This window comes from Microcebus murinus, chromosome 22 (genome assembly GCF_040939455.1).
Source record: "Microcebus murinus isolate Inina chromosome 22, M.murinus_Inina_mat1.0, whole genome shotgun sequence".
Lineage (NCBI taxonomy): Eukaryota > Metazoa > Chordata > Mammalia > Primates > Cheirogaleidae > Microcebus > Microcebus murinus.
In genome coordinates, this window is record NC_134125.1 from 13373157 (window position 1) to 13391617 (window position 18461).

The following is an 18461-nucleotide window of genomic DNA, read 5'->3' on the forward strand; positions in this document are numbered from 1 at the left end:
ATTATCAGTGAAACAAATGGTCATTCACCAGCCTTTGGCAGCACTTGGCTTGGGGATCTGGGGGACAGAGGGAGAAAAACTCAAATACCCAGGCTTTTTATCAGGGGAGTGTTGAAAAATAAGTGCTGGTCTCTAGAGTGACACCCGCAGGAATACATGTGTGGGACACCACAGGAGGTTTCTTTGGGGAGAAAGGAAAAGAAGGGGTCTTTGACATAATACAGGCACTCCAGATTTTACATGAGGTCTGCATCTTTTATCCCAGGCGCTGGCAGCATTGGTTGGCAGCCGGGATTTGATTCCACCTAGAAACAGGACCTTGAATTTATATGAGAATGTTCTTCCACGGAGCTCACAGTGCTTGACCTCTGTCCTCTCATGTGTCCACACAGGTCTTGGGAGTTGAGGGCACAGCTGCTCTCACTTCCTTCTACAGATGGGACAGAAATATCAAGGCTCAGAAAGGCTAAGGTCTAGGGTAAAGCCACAAAGCAAGGCAAAGACAAAAGCCAATTTAGCAACCTGATATTGAATAGAAGTAGGCAATCCTCCCCCAGGCCAAGGAGCTAGAATTTGACTTCGGACAGTTTGACACCATGAACAAGAGATTTAGAGATGGATCTGAATTTGAGTCCTACCTTGGCCACTTGGTAGCTGTGTGGCTTTAGGCAAGTTAGTAAACCTCAGTCTTCCATGTTGGAAAACTTGAAGTAATACCACTTCCGTGTGGGATTGTTGGGAATATCCAATAAGATAAAGTTTGGGAAGGCCTTTGGTGGATTCTTAAGGTATATACAGAAAAAACATGGCTGGGTGCGGTGGCTCACGCCTGTAATCCTAGCACTTTGGGAGGCCGAGGCGGGCGGATTGCTCAAGGTCAGGAGTTCGAAACCAGCCTGAGCGAGACCCCGTCTCTACCAAAAATAGAAATAAATTAATTGACCAACTAAAAATATATATACAAAAAATTAGCCGGGCATGGTGGCGCATGCTTGTAGTCCCAGCTACTCGGGAGGCTGAGGCAGTAGGATTGCTGAGCCCTGGAGATTGAGGTTGCTGTGAGCCAGGCTGACGCCACGGCACTCACTCTAGCCTGGGCAACAAAGTGAGACTCTGTCTCAAAAAAAAAAAAAAAAACAGGAAGAGAGTCAATGTTGTTAACATAGCCAACAATTGCAGCAGACATTGGTGAAGGGACCTGTCTTCTCTAGATACATGTGAACTTGAAAATTTCAGGTAACTGATTCCTAAGAAGGAAAGGATGAGGTAGATGCAAGGAAGAGCTCAGGGGTGCTTGCAGGAAGGTCAAAAACAGAAAGACATGACAAACAACAGTCAGGCCTGTTTGACACAGTAGTTATCTGAAGTGCATTCTGTAAAATGGTTCTTCACCAGCCAAGGCATCCAGCATCACCAAGGTCTAATTTTGCCCAAATCCTCTGCCTACCTGAGACCATCCACACCTTACTCCAGGCCCTTGCTTTGCAGAGATGCCTGTGGTTACTGAGTACTTGCAGATGGCAAATGCTCACCTGCATTCTCTCCTCCCCAAATGTCCTAAGAAGGGATCTTCAGAGTATGACAGAAAGTCCAGAGGCCTGGGTTCAAGTCTTGGCATCATTGGACTAATCATTTTATACCTCTCAGCCTCAGCTTTCTCGCCTGAGGAATGGGCATGATTATCCCATTTGTCTCCAAAAGAGACTATGGCAAAGGTAAAGATAAATTTGTAATATGATCCATAAGAGGTAGAGGAATGTTTTTAAGTTAGTAAATGCTGCCTAATCTCCCTGGCCATAATATTTGTGGCAGCCCATCTGGAGGCCCTAAGCTGAAATGTGCCATTGGGAATAATTGGCTTATACTTTCTTACCTGCCTGGAATGGTTTTCTAACAAGGTCATATCTGTCAAAATATGGCAAAAAGCTGGGTCTGTCTTCCCACACCAGCTAGGCAGGTTACCAGATTGGCTATTAGTAGTTTGCTTTCCTAAAACACATGGATTCTTGATGGCTTTGAGGTATAATGACTTGATAATTCCCATGAGCCCAGCTGTTATAAGAAGAGCTGAAAGCCAGAGCTCATCTGTACCTAGAAGGAAGAGGCCTTAAGAGCTCATCTAGCCCAATGCCCTGATTACCAAGAAGGGAAATTGAGATTCACAGAAGAGAAATGACTTACATGGACTGTAGCAAGACAGAGTTGTTAAAAACATGAAATTAATATTGTGTGGTCAAATCCTGGCTCTAAGATAGTTACTTAAACTTTTCTGAGCTGTAGTTTCCTAATTTATTTTTTAAAAATGTAGATAATAACAGTCTCTTCTTCAAAAGGCCTACTTGGCATTAGGGCAAGACTTGGCAGATACCAGTAGTGTTAGGATGACAAGATTCCAGATCCTGGATCTGCACTTACCAGCTGTGGATCCTTAGGCAAGCTATGTAAACTCTCTGTGTCTCAGTTTCTTCAAAATCTACAAGATGAGGATTTCTTCAAAATCTACAAGCCAGTCATTCAAGGTTGCCTGGCTTTTGGGAACATCAGATCCTCCCAATCTGGTTCTTTTACTCCTCCACCATGCTTGGCCTTTTGTCATCTTCTCTCTTACAAAGGCAGAGGTGGAAAAAGGTTCCAGGTTGGATCAAAGGTTTCCAAGAGTCCTGGCTCCAAGTTTTTCTCTCTGTTAGAGCTCACATCAGAGTCACTTTCATTGAAACATCCATCTAATCATTCATTCAAGTCTACCAACATCTATTAAGCATCTATATAGGGTCAGGCTCAGAGTTTGGTCTCTGAATCCAATCAGTAAGAAGGAAACAGGCTGTGCTTTCTAATGGAGGGAGACAGATAAGTTAAAAACAGTAAAAGAAAGTACACAACAGTTGATGCTGGATACTTAGATGGGGTGCAAGGTTAGCAGGCAAGGAAGGAGATTAGGGCTAGGGCTAGGCAGAGAAGATAACAATTACCTAAAAAATTAAGAGTGAGCCAATGAAAAGAGGAAATGAATATTGGAGTCGGGAAATGAGATAAAATTGCAGGACAAGATATGGGGCTCTGCAGGTAAACAGGAGCCCAAACATGAAGATCTTCTATGCCGTGGCTCCCGCCACACTCAGTTGCAGCCATTTCATATGCATGGCTCTTTAAAAAATCAAAGGCAGATGCATTATATCAAGGGACTTATTTGCATTTATGAATATGGAAATTTGGGGGTTGACTCTTAACTGCAATCCTAGTTGGTGAGCTAAAGGTAACCTGAGGCTTTGTTGCTCAGTCAGAGCCTAAATTCAAATGGAGTTTCCCAAGGAGATGGTTTAGGGGCCCGCCACAGCCCCACATATGATCCTTATGTTTATTGTGTCATCTCTGTTCAAGGCACTGGGAAAAAAGAGAGATGAAGAAAACACTCTTGCTGAACTCCAGGAGCTCACAGTCTAGTAGTAAACAGAATGCTGTAAAGATTGAGTCTGTGAGCACCAATACCTTCTCTGGTTGTTAAAATATTCAAATACTTTCACAACAGTTGGTAAATAGGCCCTGTCCCCACCTCACCCAGCCCCAGTCAACCCAGCCATTTCTTCCCTCCCCTGGAACTTTCTGGACCTTCTTACAACCCAGCAACTGAAAGTGACACCTAAACCCCTTCAATGTCAAGGCCAGCTTCCCTTTTGATGGGGCAGTACCTATACCCAACTAGTTGTTGAGTATTATAAATGTCACCCCGGCAGTGATGGAAGCAAGTGCAATGTATAGTGGGACCACAGAGGAAGGGCCAGACAATGTTGTCTTAATGTCTGAGAGGGCTTTACAAATAAGGGATCATTTGAGTGGGGCTTTGAAGGATGGGTAGGAGTTTGTTAGGTTGAGATGGTTGATGAATAGAGGGTGAGGGAAGTACCACTGCATGCCAGGCACTGTCACATGCTTTACACAGTTTTTCCTCATTTGATACACAAAGCAGTTCTTTGAAGTAGGTGCAATTATCATCACCATTTTTCAGATGGGAAAACTGAAGCTTTGAGAAGCCAAGTGACCTAGGAAGGTAACCCACTTGGAGAAATGAGAGCTAGTATGAAGTATGGCTTGTGCCTTGGAAGCTCACTCTGATAGCCAGCACAGAGGATGACCTGGGTGAAGGGGAGGGTGGATAAGACAATGGAGAGGCTGGTGGCTCCAAGGTTTGGCCAAGCCATTTCCCTGTGGTATGGGGTTCTCTCTCAAGTCTGCCACAACCAGAGAAGGAATGTAGGAGGAGACTGATGAAGACTGAAGCTGGGCAGAGAGAAGGGCATGCTTATTTTTTCCTCCTCTTGCCTCTAGCCTGGGTCAATAGTCACCACATACCCCTTGTCAGCAAAAACCAGCACAGATCCAAGACACTCCCCCCAAAAAATAATAATAATAAAAGCAAAACTTGTAGTCCATAAAAGAGGACCTCATGCAACTTATAAACTGGAAGAAGCAATAGAAGGTAGTGGTTAAGACATGAGTTTTGGTGTAGATCTGGGTACTCTGGAGTTTTTTATCTTGTACCCCCATGAGACCTTTGGTAAAAGCAATAACTAATGTTTACTGAGCACCTACATAGCCCTTCAAGGGAGTTTCCACTAATATCTCCATCTCATGACGAGGAAACTCAAGCCTAGAAAAATTAAGTAAAGGTCAGCTATTCAATGGAGAAGCTAGAATTTGAACCCAGAAAGTCTGACCTCAGAGTCCACTTATTTAATTCCATGACCTTCCTTGTGTCATTTCATTGCTCAGGGCCTCAGTATCCTCATCTGTACCTTGGGCTAATAATCATACCTACTTCTGTGATTGTTATGAGGATGGAGTAAGATAAGGTATCCATTCATTTCAAAAATATGCACTAAGCACCCACCATCTGCCAGGCACTGTTCCAGGCACCAGAACACAACAATGAACAAGACAGACAGGGCTCCTGCCTTCACGCAGCTTCTGTTCTATGTGAAAAACTTATCCCAACGCTTGGGACACAACACTCAATATACACTAGTTGCTATTAGTCGTCATCGTAGCAGTTTCACTAAACTTACTCCAAATAAACCCAGATATGTTGTTTTCAGAGTATCTCTGGCCTCAAAAAGCTTAACCATATCCAAGATCTCAGGCGGAGTTCACAACAACCCCAGGAGAAAGGCAGGATGGGAATATGCATCCCATTTTGCAGACAGAGAAAATGAGGCTGAGAGACAGTCTGTGGACAGCTCAGGCCTTCAGACCCCAATTCAGGCTCTTGCACATTCTGCAAAGCCTTCGAGCTCTTGCCCAGCTGGGAAACCCAACACCCAACCTCCAGTGCCATTTATCGCAGTTGAGAGAACAGTGGAACCAACGTGTAGGAACTCGGGATGAGACTTGGGAATTTTCAGGACCAGATTTTTTTTTTTTTAATGGGAGGTGACATAGCATTGTCAACTTCTACTTCTGCTGAGGAAGGACAGAGAAAAGAAAATGACCATTTTCTACCACTAAAGGGACATTTTACCAACCAGAAGAAGTAGGAAGGACATGACCTGGAAGAAAGGATGAGTCTTTAAATGGAATTCATTTAGCAGGATGAGAAACTCATTACATTGAATGCATTGTTCTCATTTCCATTTGGGCTGGTGAAAAAATTGGTCTTCCTGGGTCTTCGTGGAGATTTCCGAGAGCAGCGGGCAGGGGACCCTCAAGATAGGCTTCAAAGATGGGGTGAGGCTGAAGCCGTCATCCCCTTCCGGCTCCCGCTGAGGGGAAAGAATGGCCTGCCTCTCCCTGCCTTAGGTCCCATGCAGCGCCCAGCCCTGTGGGATCACCTCAGCCCCAAAGGACTTTGTCATCCTGACACAATCCCCAGGAGACCCCCCTCTCTTTCTGCACCTCCCCACCTCCCAAATGAACTCCCAACAGGTCAACGAGTCCATTCTTTGGCTGCCTACCTAATCAGAGCACTAAGATGAACAACAGCGAGGAAAATAAACTCAGTGTCTTTGTGAAACAAAAGGATTTTTGTTTTTAAAGGAATAGCCAGAACCCTCTAGCTAAAAGCTCTGCTATACAGCTCTACATTCACATGAGAATTTCCAGGCCCCCATATGGCAGGGAAGGGGAAAAAAAAATATATATATAGCCATCGCTCTCCATGGGGCCATTTGAAGCTCAGTAAATGGACTTGTTCAGTTTAATTGGAATTCTCTTCTTGATTGTATTTTTGTAACCTATTAGGCCGAGCTGCCTCTTGATCTCGGAATTCAGCTGAAATTAAATTTTGAAGTGTAAGTGAGAGGTTGCCTTTTTCCCCCCGTTCTTGATTAAATAATGATTTGAAACAAAAACAATAAATAACAGTGCCGGCTTCCCTGGAGGGCTGAGAGACACTCCCAGCGAAATGCCAGGGAACTGGAGTTCGTGGTGGGGGCATTTAATTACTTATTAGAAAAACCCAAGTGGTAACGCTGAGTATATTAAGGAACGAGGAAATAAGGCAAGCTTTGGAGTTTCAAACACACACACACACACACACACACACACACACACACACACACACACACACACACAGTGGAGCTTGGCATTGGAGGGGGGGTGAGGGAATAAAGGAGAAATACTTGTTCACATTCCCCCAATAGCCATGAGTGTGTGAAAAGCAGTTTGTCTTTAAAAAACAAAAAAAAAATCTGAGATTGACAGTCCTGACCCAGAAGGGAAGAGCTCATAATCGCTCTGGGGTCTGGATATGATTTAATGGATCTGGTCTTCTGGTTCCTTTCACTGACAAAAGTCCAACAGGGATTTAAAGGACCGAGATGGGGAAGAGGGAGCAGTCTGCTGCCTAGATCTGGAAGGAAGAGATGAAACTTACAAGGTGTATTGTGTCTCTGTTGCTTACAGAGGGCTCCGAGCTGCAACAAACTTTCAGAATAGAGGGTCTCAAACTTAGATGTCTCAGGAGCCAGGCAGCTAAAAGACATGAGTAACGGTGACCACATAGGGTTTGGGGTCAGGAGTGCTCGTGCCCCATTTAGAAGGGGCAGCTGCAACAGCCCTCAAGCCACTTATTGCCAGGCAGGAACGTGGGCCTGGTGTTGGCAGATCTTATTTTTTGACAAGAAACTAGAAATGAGGTTGTTATGTGAAACCTCTCCGTTCTCCCAGTGTTGGCCGTTAATTTAAATTTATTTTCAAACATACGAAGAAGTGGGCTAAAGAAAGCATATCTGAAACAAAGCGTGACTTGGCTTGCCAGGTTTCCAATGTTGCTTTGAGATGTTGAAGCAGATGCTGCCCATATATATTTCCTCACCTTCCCCGCTCCAGGGCTACACAGCCGACTTCTTCCTCCCAGATGGGATTGTCTGGCTGCCAGAGCCCACTTTGCCTTCAACCCACAAGTGGTGGGTGACTGGTGTATAAATACCCCAGCTCCCTCGCCCCTCGGTTGGGACTAACTCAGGGGTACAAGTTCTACTCTGGTTCCCAGGGTGTCCGCAGTGGAATGAAGCACCTGCTCCCACTGCGATAGCTGGTTTGATGATGTGCCCTACATCATCTTCCTCTCTCCCCCATCTCATTTCCCCACACTCCTACAGGGGTACCTTCCCCTTTCAAATAAACTATTAGCACTCAAATTCCTGTCTCGATTCCTGGGAATCCAGATTAGACAGGTGTTTTTCACTCGGAAACTAAGGAGATCTTACAGAGGTTGAATTTCATGCCGGGGCCCCAAAGGTTGGCCTTTGTGAAGACAGGCAGGGAGGGTGAGGGGGAGATGGAGGAAGCAGTAAGATTGGACTGAAGAATGGAACCCTGGTGTGAGGGTTCCAGGTATTAAAACTGGGTCCTGGGTACCCGGAGGGCATTATTACTGGACGAGGGAGGATCTGGGGTGGCTCCTGTTGGTGAATGTCTTGGGGACCATTTCCCAGCCAATAAATAGTACAGGGGCAGAGAGTTGTGCACATAGAGAGAAATTCCCAATGCATGAAGAAGAGCTCTTCTAAGACGAATTTCGAGAGACCTACTATCTAAATAAGGAGACAGGAGCGATGGAGAGCCATCCTGTCATGCCAATGTCGAGTGGGCAGCTGCTTGCATTTTGCACCAGTGGGAGCGTCTGGCTGGGAAGGAGGTGTCCGGGGACGGGAGGGCAGAGGCCTCCATGAAAGACCCATCACTACCTTCATGACTCGGGAGTCTCCTTTGCACGATCACAGCCATCACCTCCCAAAACACAACCATTCTGCCTTTGCTCCCCTCAATGGCGTCTCCCCTCTTCTGTGTGTGGAGTGAGTGGAGAGCTCTGGAGAAGGTGGTGTCTAAGCTGTCCAGACATCTCTAATGATGAGTTTGGGAAAAGGCTCCTAACACCCGGAAGTATGAACAGACCCCACCAGACTTGCAAAGTTGAAAGCAAACAGAGTTTAGTTGCAAAGGAGCAGGAATGAATGTTTCCAGGTTACTACCTCCTCCCTATCAGAATAATGCCATAAGCAGGCCAAATAGAGTGAGATTTTTTTGTGATCAGTACCTTCTAGGGCATTAGCTGATGCAGGCTGTGCCCTGTCCAAGGGTGACCAGCCTGGAGAGAAAGTGAGAGATCAAACTCCACCTATCCTCCATGCACCGCACCCTGGATGCTAATATGAAGCCCAGAGTAAGGGGTACTATCTCTTTTCTAATTTGTCTTGGCCAGAAGGGGTGCCATTTTTTAATTCATGACCTTAAGGAGCACCTTTTCCTAACCTTTCCTAACCAGTTCCTTCTCAAAAAAACACTGAATTCCCAAAGCTGTCAGTCACTCAGCTGGACTCCACCAGGGCCTGGCCACCCAGCCATCTCTACCAACAAATTAAGTTAGGGTGGGCACACAGAGGCTCCCAAGGGACCGTGGAGCAGCTCTGTTCACTGGACAAGATTTACTGGGTACTTACTCTGTGGCAGGTGCTGGTGGGTCCTGGGCTGCAACAATGAACCCATCATGGTCCTTTCCTCAACAAGATCTCCCTACAGACTGGAGAGAGAAACAGTAAAATAAGCAACTATCCTTTTGAGTAACAATGCTGTGGTGAACAGATAATGCTCATTTTTGAGTGAATGAATGAGTAAAAGATTGAATGAATGAAGTACAGAGTATTGTGCTATCCTGGTCTAGAAGATCAGAGAGGAGGTGGTAGGAAACCTGGAAGTTGAATAAATTTAGCCATGTGAAGTAGGAAGGAGGAGGAATATTCTGGGGAGAGGAAATGGCATGTGCAAATGGCATGGGGTTAGAAGAACAAGATGGGATGCCAGAACCAAGAAAACTCAAATTGATCATTTTAGGTTGTGGGGTCCAGGGTGGGATGGTGTGGAAGAGAGTGGAAGAGATGCTACTTGTAAAGTATAAAGAGCTGGGTTGTAAAGGGCATTGTAATTCATGTCAAAGAGTTCAGATTCATCCAAAAAAAGCGGGGGGAGACTTTTAAACACACGGGAGAGATTGGTATTTTCAAGTACCAAGGTCAACCCAATAAGAACATTTCAATAGTGCCTTTATTTTGGTTTTATGTTGTTGATGGAAAAGTGTGATGCCTTGCAGATTTCTTCAGTTCTAACCAAACAAGTTACACGTGGATAAGTCACAGCCAGGTGGACACACTCTGAAATTATTCCCATGAGCTCAGGGTGTCGGGTTGAGAAAGTGAACACAACAAAGTCCCCTTCTTTATCTATTAGCCCCGAGAGGCCTCACCGTGGAGAAATCCTTGCCCATGGGGACCCATGATATACTAGGAAAAATGCTTTAGAAATTAGTGGTCAAGACTGGGAACAAGTACCTGGGAGAGAAAGGCCCAGCCTGGATGCCCCCAGGTAGCAAGCCACATGATAATGGAAATCATTGCACCCACAGGCCCCTGCCCTTGAGTTATCTTCCAGCCCAGCTCCCTCCAAGATGAACTTGCCTGATTCACCTGTAATGCACTGGCCAGCAGCCATTCACCACCTCTGGGGCAAAGATTCCACACACCAAGCCCCAGCCTAAGAGCTCAGGTCCCAGGGTCTGGCTGCCTGGCATGATGCTTTCTCATTCCTGACACAAATGGTGGAAATACACATGTGACCATTGAACTCCAGAGGTGAGAAAGCCGTGGCATCCAGACTACAAAAAGGGAAGACCATGGGAGGACCTGAATGAGAACAGGGCTTTACGTTATTTTAAAAGAAGTCTTACTCTAGAAAACTCCACTTGGGCAACCTTATTTTGAGGTCCCCAAGCAAAGCTAGCCAGATTGCCAAGCAGGTGAAGTGGCAGCCACACTGGTTGGCACTTGGTCTGGACCATCACCTTGCCTGTGTGCAAAGCCTCCTGGGAGTATCCCGCAAAGGAAGTCCTGCCTCCCCAGCCCCAGGAGCTGACATCCTGAGCTACTGGAATGATCTCTGCTATTCTCGCAGTTCCGGTGTCTCTGTGTCCCACCCTCATGACTAATTGCTGAGAAGGTAGAAATGGTTCCCTACGAAAGCACAGAAGTCCCCCTCCTTTAGGCCCAAGGAGCACAGGATAAAATGGGGAGAAAAGCAGGCTCTTGGTGGTGAAGGTTGCCCTAATGTTTGTAGGACTCGGGGAAAGAGTAGGCAAGAAGGTCCCCATACAAGATGTCTAAGTGTTTATAAATGTATTAGCAAATGTAAATAAAATACGTTCTCCTATCTTGGCAAACATACCTTCAAAATGATCTGAATGTCAATTTTAAATTTAGAATCTTGGATCCTTCAGAGTACCAGGCCACGACACGGCAGTGTGGGGACAGTCTGGCCCTGGGACCATCCCTTTCTCTTCCTGCCTCTGGCACTATCCAGTACTATGATGGGCATCACACACAGATGCACGTAAACACCTCAGCCTGAACATCCAAGTTCTGTCCAAATAGCCACCCTTGGACCTAGGAGTGTGCATACTTGAAGCATGGTCTACCTACAGGAGAACAGATCCATGAATGAGGCCTATACAGAGATCCTGAAAGGGGGCTCAGGGACCATTTAAACAGAGAATTCTGGGATCTCAGGTACCCAGAGAGAGGTCTGGGCAGGGGAGTACTTTGCAGGGGGTGCTCTCTTGGCCCCAGAGATTTCTCACCCTGCAGAGACGGTTATAGCTAGAGGAGACCCAGGGCAGGGATGCCTCTTGCCCACAGTGAAGCATGGTATTGTCGGCTGGGCCCAGAACCAAACCCACTGTGTCATTCCAGCCATGATACTGGTCTGAACGTTTAAAGAAAATGTTAAAGAAAACCATGCTTCTAAATATGCAATTACCTTCCTGAGTATGGGCTGCCTACCACCTTTCTCGCTCCTTCATTTGTCCTAGATCAGCCCCAAACAGGGTTCTGGGAGCCCCTTTATATTCCCAATCACCCCAAAGCCAAATCTCCAACCCCCTTCCAAAGTCCTATGTTGCAAGCATATCCTCCGTGTGCCCTAGGTTGATGCAATACTCCAGCTCCCACTTGCATATTCAGTGAGGGTTTCCTGCTCAGACTGGGCATGAAGGGATTGGCTAGGTTGACTAGGGTAGATCCCCTTAATGAGAAAACCAAACCGAATTGATGCCCCACCTGTCAAAAGCACTAAAAAAAAACCCCAAAAAAACAAAACTCAAAGTTCAGGGCCAAGTTTGAGGATGTGCAGAAAGGTGTGTGTTTTTTCTTGTCATTTGCGACTCTAACGATGGACTCACGTTGCCCGCTCTTCCCTTTCTCTTACACCTTACCTACCTACTAAAGGAGGAGTTCTTGCTTGGTAAGTGGATATAATCCGCAAAGACATGAGAGAATTTATTAGAAGCCACTCAAGAGCCTTAGCTACCTTCTACAAGGGGAAAAGGACACACACAAATATCTGTAGAGACCTTTTTTTTCATTTGTTTTCGGTCAGACTATTTGACTTCCATTTTTTTTTTGTCCTCCCCTCTCTTTCTTTTCCCCTTTAGTTGAAAACTGCTAAAATGTCAGTTTGTGACCTTGACTTTATGTTTAAAAGAAAAAAAAGAAAAAGAAAAAACCAAAACTCTCATCTTTATTTCATTTCTTTTCCCCATGTGATATTTGTTTAGGGTTCTATTCAGGCAACTTTTTCTTTTTTAAAAAATTGTTCAAATAATTGAGGATTTGGTTGAAGTTTAAAATTTTGGCTTTATCTCCTTTTTTTTTTTTTTTAATTTCCAAGATATATTTTTTCCAGGCCCATAGCCCCATTTCTTTTCCCCCTTCCCCTTCCTTTATTTTTATTATCGTTTTAGGTTGAGTTAAGGGTGTTTACACACCCCCCTTCCTATTGAGTTGACTCTTTTGTTTAATTCATTAGAAATTAAATTTTGTATAATTTGCCTTTTCTTTTGTTTAATCTGGATCGCATGCTTTTTCTCTGCATGATACCTAAATCTTCCAGTTATCCTAGCAGGGGGTAAAAAAAAAATATATCTCCTTTCTGTGGTATTCTTTCAGGAATTTGTGCTTTTGTTTTTTGGCGTCTCTTCTTTCTTCTCCTCTCTCTCTCTTTCCTTTCGTTACAGTGCATCATGACGGTAAACATTTCTTGGTTATTTAGACACAGCCCACGGGCCCAGCTCTCAGCAGTGTCCAACGGGTCTTTTTGCTTTCAGATCACTGGGTCGGGGTCTGCTGCTGACCTCTTTACCAAAACAGCCAGCCCGCTCACCACCTCCCGAGGACGCTCCCAGGAGTACGACTCAGGCAATGACACGTCCTCGCCACCCTCCATGCAAACCAGCTCAGCCAGGTCTCGGGGCCAGGAGAAGGGGAGCCCCAGTGGAGGCCTAAGCAAGAGCCAGGAGCTCAACAGTGGCAACACCTCCGATTCAGGGAACTCCTTCACCACCTCCTCCCCCCAGACCAAGGGGGCCATTTTGGAGAATCTCTCCCCCACCAGCAGGGGCAGAGAGTCAAGGTCAGTGCACCTGGTGGGGGTCAGTGGGGTTCCCACCTTAGTTCCACCTTCTCACTCTCTTATCTCAGCACCCCAGCTCCCAGGAGTCTTTTATTTGCAAAAGAGAGAAAACACAACTCAAACCGGCTTAATGTTTTTGTTTCTTTGTTTTTAATCCAAGGGCACTAGCTTAAGGTATAGCTGGATCCAGGGGCTCAAAAATATGTCTTTGAGAATATATTTTTCCCATTATGTCGCTTAGTCAGTCTCCCTGCTCTACTGGCCTTATTCTCAAACAGACCCTCCCAAAGCATTGACAAATATGACAAGCAGCTAACAATCTATCAGTTGAGCTAGACAATGGAAGAATAATGCTTCTTTCTCCAATATTTCATCAAAATTCCAGGGCAGATGCTCATGGGTTCTGCTTGGCTCAGCTTAGGTCATTTGCCCAGCCCTTGACCAATTATTCTGGCTCAGGGAATGCTGTACTCTTGGCCAGAATGTGTCACATGCCAGCACTGGGAAAGAATGAGAACCTTCTCATGTTCCTCTGTAGGGAAAGCCTGGTTATTGATATCAGGAGGGACAGAGGCTACACAGGCAAAAACAGATGGCAATTTTACCAATAATCGTAGGAAAAAGTCTAACATCAAATTCATTTGAAGTCACTGTCATTTAAAAACATACCACAGTATTTATCCAAATAAATTGAAAACTTATATCCACACAAAACCCTGCATATGGATATTTGTAGCAGCTTTATTCATAATTGCCAAAACTTGGAAGCAACCAGGATACCCTTTAGTAGGTGAGTGGATAAATAAACTGTGGTGTGTTCAGACAATGGAAGATTATTCAGGGCTAAAAAGAAAGGAGCTATCAAGCCATGTAAAGATGTAAAAGAAACTTAAATGCATATTTCTAAGCAAAAGAAGCCCATCTGAAAAGGCTATATACTATATGATTCCAATTGTATGACATTCTAGAAAAGGCAAAACTGTGGAGCACATAAAAAGATTAGCTGTTGCCAGGGGTTGGTGGGAGGGAGGGTTGAACAGGAAGAACACAGAGGATTTTTTAGGGCAGCAAATCTACTTTGTACGATACAGCATGGATAATTATCATTCTGCATTTGTCTAAACTCATAGAATGTACAACACTAAGAGTGAACTCTAATGTAAACTTTATGGACTTCTGGTGAGAATGATGTGTCAGTGTAGGTTCATCGACTGTAACATATGTACCACTCTGGTGTGGGATGTTGTTGGTATGGGGAGGTTGTGCTTGGGGACAGAACATTTATGGGCACTTCCTGTACTTTCCATTCAGTTGTGCCCTGAAACATAAACTGCTCTAAACATGAAGTTTATTTTATATGTGTGTGTATGTACATACACACACACACACACACCATAGTACAATTTTAGGGAAAGGGAAATCAACCTATTGTAGAACATTGAGACTTCTCAATTTTTTTCCCCATTGTAACACATTTGCTAGATGCAGTTTTCCTGCAGAAAACACTCCCATACAGTAGCTTATGAGCCACTTGTAATTCTCCTACTTCATCACCCCCTTACTTTCTCGCTCAGAAAATCACAACAAAATGCTAATCACTAAGGGTACCGTCACCATAATAGCTACTAAAATTTACTGATCACTTCATCTGTACCATTCATTTAGTTATTTATCCCTCAACTTGTTATCAGGCGCTTCCTATGTGCCAGACACTCAGCTTGGTGCTGGGGATATAAAAACGGAATGGTCTTTTCCCCCAGGAGGCTATAATTGATGGCACAGAGGCAGAGATGCAGGGGGGGCTGGAAAGCTTTGCTGGTGCACTCCGCCATGCTAATACTGGGGTTTTCTTCCCAGTATTGATATCAGGAGGGACAGAGGCAGGGCAGGCAAAAACAGATGCCAATTTTACCAATAATTGTAGGAGAAAGTCTAACATTAAATTCATTTTAGGTCACTGTCATTTAAAAACATACCATAGTATTTATTCTTCCTTCTGGGGGTGGGAGTCTGCCTTTGTTCAAAGAGGGCAACATTTTTCAAAAGATGACCAAAGCTTTAGCACTGAAGCAGTTAACAGCTTCTCCAAGGACAGAGCACCCTGTGTCCCTAACACAGTGCCCACTTCAGTCCTGGACAAACAGCTTGGCATCCATGCACAGACCTGGCCTCTGTGCTTCTCCGGGACATCCCTGGCCTCAGCTCACACCCAAGCTTGGCTGGGAGCCAGAGCTGGGCCAGAGCAAATGTCAATGTCTCCAAGAACAGGCAGTGAAGTTCCCAGAAGAGAGAGGAGGTCACATGTCTACTGATATACTGCAATGCTACCATGCAGGAAAAATCGAGAATGGCTATAACAACAACTACAATAATAACAGCAGCTAATATTCACTGAGCCCTAACCACAGACTAGGTACTATGCCAAATGCTTTCCATAAAGAACCTTCCTTAATTCCTCATAAAATCTTCATGGGATAGGTACTCTTATAACCCTTTTGTAACTGATGGGGAAACTGAGGCTCAGAGTGGTTGACGAACTCAGTTAATAAGTGACAGCACCAGGATTCAAATACAGATTTGTCTCCAGAACTGGAAGTAAAGCCTGAGAGACATCTAGCAGTTACCTACTTAATTTGATCTACATGGACAGCCAAATTAAATAATTTAGACCCAGCCTTTCACTTTGAAATATAAATGATGGTTAAATCCATAGCTATTTGTGTCATGCCAGTTATGAGGACAGAGCTCCATAAATATGGGCTGAGTAGAAGAGACATCAGCTCTAAATCAGGGGAACCACAGACACTGAAGACAGAGAGCTGGCAAGGTGGCAGGGGCGTGGGCTTTGGAGCTGGACAGATCAGGGTTTGGGACTCTGGGTGGCCTTCAGCAAGTAACTAACCCCTCTGAGTCTTCTCTGTAAATTGAGGATAATAGCAGCGCCTGCCTCATAAGGTTCTTGAGGAGACTAAAGGAAATGATGCTTGTGAAGTGCCCAGGACACTGAAGAGGTTCGGAATGTTCAACCCACAGCTACTTATTGATTATCTGAGATGTGTGTACAAGCCCTGAGCTAGGTGCTAGAATGCAGTGTCCAGAGAGACATGCATCCTGTCCCCAAGGAGCTCAATGTCTGAGGCAGAAATAGACAATCTACAATTATAAGACTAAGTGAGCCACATAGGGGCCAGGGTCTATGGTACACATTGGAGATCACCCAACCCAGACTCTAGGGTTTGAAGGGCAGGTGTCAAGGAAGGCTTTCCAGAAAAAGCTGAGGTCAAACTAAAGCAGAGTAGGAGTTGCCAGATGAATAGGGGAGAGGAGAGGGTTGCAGAGAGCCAGAACGTTCTAAGGCCTGAAGACAAGGGAGAGAATAGGGGTGTGCCAGGAGGAACAAGTAGTCTATTATGCCTCGAATCCAGAGAGGAAAATGTCAGGAGCTGAGATTGGAGGGGTGAGCAGGGGTCGGTCTTGATGACCCTTGAAAGCCATATTAATGTGATTTGAACTTGATTCTTGGCCCAATCCAAATCAACATGTCTTTGCTGAGAACCTAACAGAAGACCAGCATGGCCCTAGGCAGGGTGAAAATACAGAAGACAGGACCTAGTCCTTTGGATGATTCTAAATAAGCCTCCACCCTTGTGTGGGTCTCAATCCCTCCATCTGCAAAATGCGCTCCACCAAAGTTCCCCAAGCTTAAACCAGGTACAGATTATCTTCTTGACTTTTACCATATCCATGTACTACTGGTACTCTCATTTATTTTAATAAATTTATGATAGATAACAGATGTAAACTTAAAGGAAACATGGTACTATCTGAAATAGAAAATGAGTATTACTTGTCCTAAATAGAAGGTACCTATAAAAGTGCAACAATGTATTTAATTCCAGTTAGTTAAAATTTCATGCCCAGGGCTCTGAATCTGAGGTCTTCTCTCTCTTGGGGAGATTACAAAGTGTTAGAGAGGTGTTTAAAACCCACTAGCACTCAACGGGGGCTTTCTCATTAATGTATTCAGAAGGATGAGAAAAGATTAGAAAGGCAATACATCTCCCACCATGAGATTTGATGTTATTTAGCACCATGTCCATGCCCAATGACCTCCTAAAATACTTTGAAGTATTTCACACGTACCTCTGTGGTACGTGTCCCATACTTGGGGAAATGCTGAACTACATCATTTACTTTTAAGGTCCCTTCTATCTCTAATCCTCTAACATATGTGACCTGGAATGTCTTTCCAGAGGTAGTAGGATGAGAAAAGGTGGAAGGAGGGTTCTGTGAGAACACCACAGCCTAGGCAAAGATAGGGAAGTGAATATTAGCTCAAGATGCCCCCAGAGTAGCTGGCAGCCTGATGCTAACAGATGTTCTCTCTCCTACAGAGGATTCCAGTCACCATGTCTGGAATGTGCTGAAGTGAAGAAGTCCAGTTTGGTCCCACCCACAGCCAGGAGCTCCCCCATGAGAGAGTGCTCCCGTAGCTCCTCCTATGCCAGCACCCGATCCTCCAGTCACTCCTCCCGATCTCCAAACCCCAGGACCTCTCCCAGGTACACCCGGAGCCGATCCACCTCCTCTGAAAAAAGGTGAGTGTGATTTTTGACTTTGCTCTGCAGCACCTTCTCCCTTAGGGAGTTAGCTAAGGTAACTGGAGATGTCCTTTGATCCATAGGGAGAGGAGTCACACAGACATAAGTTTGAATACCCATTACTAGCTGGTGGCCTTGGGAAAGTCTATTAACCTCTCTGAGCTTTAGTTTCTTCATCTGAAAATGAAAACGATAACAATACTTACCCAAAAGGTTTGTTCTGGGGAAAAAACACCACGTAGAGAAGTACTTGGAATACAATGAATATTAGTTATTTCTCTACTATTGTTACAATTATGAACTAATATGTATCAGCTAACTTCTGCTGCATAAAAAATGTATCCCCAAACTTATCATCCTTAAAACAATAAATGCTTACTTAGTTTCTGGTTCTGTGAATCAGCAATTGGGCTGGGCTCAGCTGGGTGGTTCTTCTGATCTCTTTGAGCTCTTCATGTGCCCTTGGTCAGCTGGTGGGTTGATGGCCAGGGGCTGGCTGGTGCGAATGACCCCAGCCGACTGATCTCTACTCCATGTGGTCTCTCATCCTCCAACAGGCCTGTCTGGGCTTGTTTACATGGTGATGGCAGGGTTCCGACAAGAGAGAGCAGTAGTGTGCAGGGCTTCCTGAGTCCTAGGCTTGGAAGTGACATGACATCCCTTTTGCTATTCTAATTAGCCATAGCAAGTCACAAGCCAAATCAGATGAAAGGATGCTCCTCTTTTTTTTTTTTTTTTTAAAGACAGATTCTCACTATGTCACTGTGGGTAGAATGTAGTGGCATCATCATAGCTCACAGCAACCTCAAACTCCTGGCTCAAGTGATCCTCCCCTCAGCCTCTCACTGAGGGGCTACAGGAGTGCAGCCTGGCTAATTTTTTAATTTTAAGTAGAGACAGGGTCTTGCTCTT

At 44.9% G+C, this 18461-nt stretch overlaps 1 protein-coding gene and 1 long non-coding RNA gene across 2 annotated transcripts in view; one reads left to right on the forward strand and one right to left on the reverse strand.

Moving 5' to 3' along the window:
- The window catches only part of SRRM4 (serine/arginine repetitive matrix 4), a 143633-nt gene that overhangs the window by 120524 nt on the left and 4648 nt on the right, over positions 1 to 18461 (forward strand). The window contains exons 9-10 of the mRNA XM_012756497.2: positions 12644 to 12948; positions 17343 to 17546. Of these exons, the coding sequence (XP_012611951.2) occupies positions 12644 to 12948; positions 17343 to 17546 (509 nt within the window). The remainder of the gene's footprint in view (positions 1 to 12643; positions 12949 to 17342; positions 17547 to 18461) is intronic.
- Positions 342 to 18181, reverse strand: LOC142863473 (uncharacterized). Its single transcript, XR_012914253.1, has 3 exons — positions 17929 to 18181; positions 8934 to 9013; positions 342 to 430 (listed from the first exon to the last, which is right to left on the reverse strand). It is a non-coding gene; the product is annotated as an uncharacterized LOC142863473 (long non-coding RNA).